We start from the raw sequence: 3,939 nt of genomic DNA, 5'->3' as shown, positions 1-3,939 counted from the left end.
GTCATCAGCAGATGGGCTTCAGATCTCCCTCAAAAGTGCCTCCTCAGCCTCCTTTTCCCTACAGACAGCAGCAGCAGCACCTTGGCTTGCAGCATCTCTGTTTGTCTGGCCTGCCCTTAAGGCCCTGCTGCCAGGGAGATGCCCCTGGGCAGTGCCCTGTGCTGGGAGGGGTCTGCAGGGCAGAGCTGAGCCCCCAGGGCTGGGCTGGGCTCTGGCAGCACTGGCAGGGACAAGGCTTGGGTAAAGAGAAACTGCTCCCAGTAGGCACAACTCCAGGCAGCAGAGTGCCAGACCAATCCTTGGCATCCCTCCCTGTCCAGCTGCTTAGGGAAAGAGAGAAGGGCTTAGATAAATTGACTTTTAAACTGGAGTCTTTAAAAACTCGACTTATTTTTTCAAGCTCAGTTTATGTTGGATCACCCTGAACTACAGGGAGGTGGAATGGGCAAAGTGCACCTGTGTGGGGACCAGCAGGTCTGACTGCAATGGGGCTGAGGGAGCCCTGTTTTCCCTTTGGGCTTCCCCAGGGTTCAGGCTGAGAGCAGTGCATAAGGTGAATCAGTAACTCAGGAGCATAAACCCAAGCTCAAGAATAAACATATTGAGTGAAGTTTCCCCACAGGTAGAGAAGTAGTTTTGAGGGAATTCCTAAAATAACCCTATAGGGTTGATTCCAAGAGCTTGGTCTCAGCTTTTCAATGTCTTGTTTCTACACTCCACAATGCCCAGAGTTAAGGAATGTCCAACAGCAGCTCCATCAGGCACTTCCTCCTACTGGCATTGGCAGACACGCGGCAGCTGCAGCTCCTGCACTTCTGCCTCTTGCTGGGCATCTCCCTGGCTGCCCTCCTGGGCAACGGCCTCATCATCAGCGCCGTAGCCTGCGGCCACCACCTGCACACGCCCATGTTCTTCTTCCTGCTCAACCTGGCCCTCAGCGACCTGGGCTCCATCTGCACCACTGTCCCCAAAGCCATGCACAATTCCCTCTGGGACACCAGGGACATCTCCTACTCAGGATGTGCTGCACAGGTTTTCTTCTTTCTTTTCTTTGTGGGAACAGAATTTTCCCTCCTGACCGTCATGTGCTACGACCGCTACGTGTCCATCTGCAAACCCCTGCACTACGAGACCCTCCTGGGCAGCAGAGCTTGTGCCCACATGGCAGCAGCTGCCTGGGCCAGTGGCTTTGTCTATGCTCTGCTGTATACAGCCAATACATTTTCCCTTCCCCTCTGCCATGGCAATGCCCTGGGCCAGTTCTTCTGTGATATCCCGCAGATCCTCAAGCTCTCCTGCTCACACTCCACCTTCCGAAATATTCGGATTTCATTGCTTGGGGTCTGTTTAAGTTTTGGTTGCTTTGTGTTCATTGTTTTCTCTTATGTGCAGATCTTCAGGGCTGTGCTGAGGACCCCCTCTGAGCAGGGACGGCACAAAGCCTTTTCCACCTGCCTCCCTCACCTAGCTGTTGTCTCCCTGTACCTCAGCAGTGCCTTTTTTGCCTACCTGAAGCCCCCCTCCATCTCCTCCCCACCCCTAGATCTGGCCCTGTCAGTTCTGTACTCGGTGGTGCCTCCAGTACTTAACCCCCTCATCTACAGCCTGAGGAACCAGGAGCTCAAGGCTGCAGTGTGGACACTGATGAGTGCACCATTTAGGAAACATTAAACTGGTTGCCCATTGCTGCATATCTCTTGAAATAAAAGTGATCTTTGATACTACTTGTTGGATTGGTTATGTTTTTTATTCTGTTTTCATTTTTTTTAAATTCTCCTTAAACCAAGGCCATTTTTTCTGCAATTTCTTATTTTGTTTCTCTAGTCTTCACTAGGGCCTCGGACTGTGTCAGTGAGGAGCTGGTCTCTTAGTGGCTTTAAAGGAGGTAAAGGATCTCCCAGCAGAGTTTTCACAGGAGATCCCCCTTTTGTTGCCTTCTCTGGAGCTGCAGCAGCAATGTCTGTGTGCAGAGCTGGGGGCAGATCAGTGCTGGCCCAGCAGCTGTGCCCAGCAGCAGCAGCACTTGGTGTTGCCAGTGCTGCTGCCGTGGCCCTGCCCCGCTGCCCTGGTGGCCCTGGTGTTGCTGCAGGGCCTGAGTGCTCTCGGGGCCGGGCACAGCCCTGGGGGTGGCAGTGCCGGGGCTGCAGCAGGGACAGGCCATGGGCACTGCTGGGGCAGCGCTGACGCCTCAGCCCAGGCCCTGGGGGCTCCAGGATCCTTGCCCAGGCTCTCTCAAGAACACACCCAGGCCAATGCTCAGCACAGAAAAGCCCCGTGAGCAGCCCCAGGCTGGCCGTGGGCAGGCTGGGGGCAAACAGCATGGCTGGGGCTCTGCAAGGGCCCTGGGGCAGAGGGGAAGGAGCAGCAGAGCAGGGGCTGATCCATCCCCAGTGCACTGGACAGCCCAGGGCAGCGTCCCAGAGCGTCCTGATGGAGCTGCCAACAACATCCCCCCTCTGCAGCCCTGGCCTCTCCCCCAGCTCACACAGGTGCCCCATCCTTGCAGGCACAGACACGGCAGCACTGGCTCAGCAGCCCCTGTTTGCATTGCACAGAGCAGGGGGAGCACCCCCATGCTGTTGGTGTGGGGACATGAACCTGAGGGAGCACAAATGCCATCAGCCCCTGGGGCCAGCAAGGGCTGGGGGACACCAGGGAAACCACTCAGCTTTGTCCTGGCCTCTGCAGTCAGCCAGAGAGTTTGTTCCCATCAGCTGGGAGTTTCCTGTCTGTATTTGTCCAGGTTTAGAGCAAATTTGGGGAAGAATCCCCCCAAAGGAGCTCCGGTGGGAAAAGCAGATCCAATCGGCCCCTCCCCCCAACTGGTCTGGGAGGAAAGAAAAATACCTCCTTGGAGAAAGGTGGAAAAAAACCCCCCTGTTTATTAAACAATAAGACCAAAACAGTATCAAAACAATGAGACCCCTTGCCACTCTAAAAGATATGACAAACTGAGAAAACCCCGGGGTCAAGCAGCAGCTCACTCAGTCTCTGATCAGTCTCTCAGTGCTTGAATTGTCGCAGGCCCGGGCCGGCCGGTGGGCCACAGCTGCAGCTGCCGGTGCTCTCCTGCGTGTTCAGTCCAGAGCAGTTCCAAGAGGTCCAAAGAAAAGGGAAAAAAACAGTCCAGGGAACTTCTTTGCCTCAGCTAGCTAACACTAACTAAAAAGCAAAAGAAGAGCTCTCTGTCCCGCTGTCTGTCCGCAGACAACACAGTCAGGAGCAGGAATGTGGAGGAGTGAGTGCAGTGTCTGAAAACAAACTGCGCGCTTCTTCTCTCTCCCCCTTCACTCTCTGTAACACTCTTAAAGGTACAAAACTTATTATTATTCAACATAAACAGAATGAGAAGATTGGGGATAAAAGCATCATATAGTCAACCCAGGACATTCCACCCCTTATCCCCATATCGTCTGCTTACTACTAAAACTAATATAAATTCTAACTCTACAAGTACATACATGATACATCCATTATACAACTATACACAGACAATGGTAATAACATTCAGGAAACAGTGATATTTATACAGGTTTTATCCAACAATCAGGTCTCCCTGAGGTACACATCGTGTTCTTCCATCTTTTTGCATTATCCAACATGTGCAACCTGGTCCCTGAGCAAAAACAACCCCACGAATGGGTTTGTCTGTATCTGAGGCAGGATTAATCCAAACTGTCTTCCCTAATAAACCTCTGACATGTACCACTGGGACTTTGTCTCCATCTACTCTCTGCAAAGGCTCAGATTGGGCAGGGCCCACTCGGTTAGTAGAGCCTCGGGTGTTAACTAACCAGGTGGCTTTTGCCAGATGCTGATCCCAGTTCTTGAAAGATCCCCCACCTAATGCTTTCAATGTGGTTTTTAACAGTCCATTGTACCTCTCCACTTTGCCTGCAGCTGGTGCATGGTAGGGGATATGGTACACCCACTCAATGC

The 3,939-nt window shown here is 52.9% G+C and overlaps 1 protein-coding gene across 1 annotated transcript; it reads left to right on the top strand.

Annotated features, from left to right (window-relative positions):
* Positions 1 to 906: 906 nt before the first annotated feature.
* On the top strand, positions 907 to 1,671 carry LOC135441438 (olfactory receptor 14C36-like; the record flags this gene model as incomplete). Its single annotated transcript, XM_064700982.1, has 1 exon — positions 907 to 1,671. A coding segment is annotated over one exon (765 nt), but the record flags the coding sequence as incomplete, so codon positions are not given.
* Between the last annotated feature and the right edge of the window lie 2,268 nt (positions 1,672 to 3,939).

Source organism: Zonotrichia leucophrys, unplaced genomic scaffold, assembly GCF_028769735.1.
Source record: "Zonotrichia leucophrys gambelii isolate GWCS_2022_RI unplaced genomic scaffold, RI_Zleu_2.0 Scaffold_294_65887, whole genome shotgun sequence".
In the NCBI taxonomy this organism is placed as follows: Eukaryota; Metazoa; Chordata; class Aves; order Passeriformes; family Passerellidae; genus Zonotrichia; species Zonotrichia leucophrys.
This window is presented reverse-complemented; position numbering and strand designations above follow the sequence as displayed.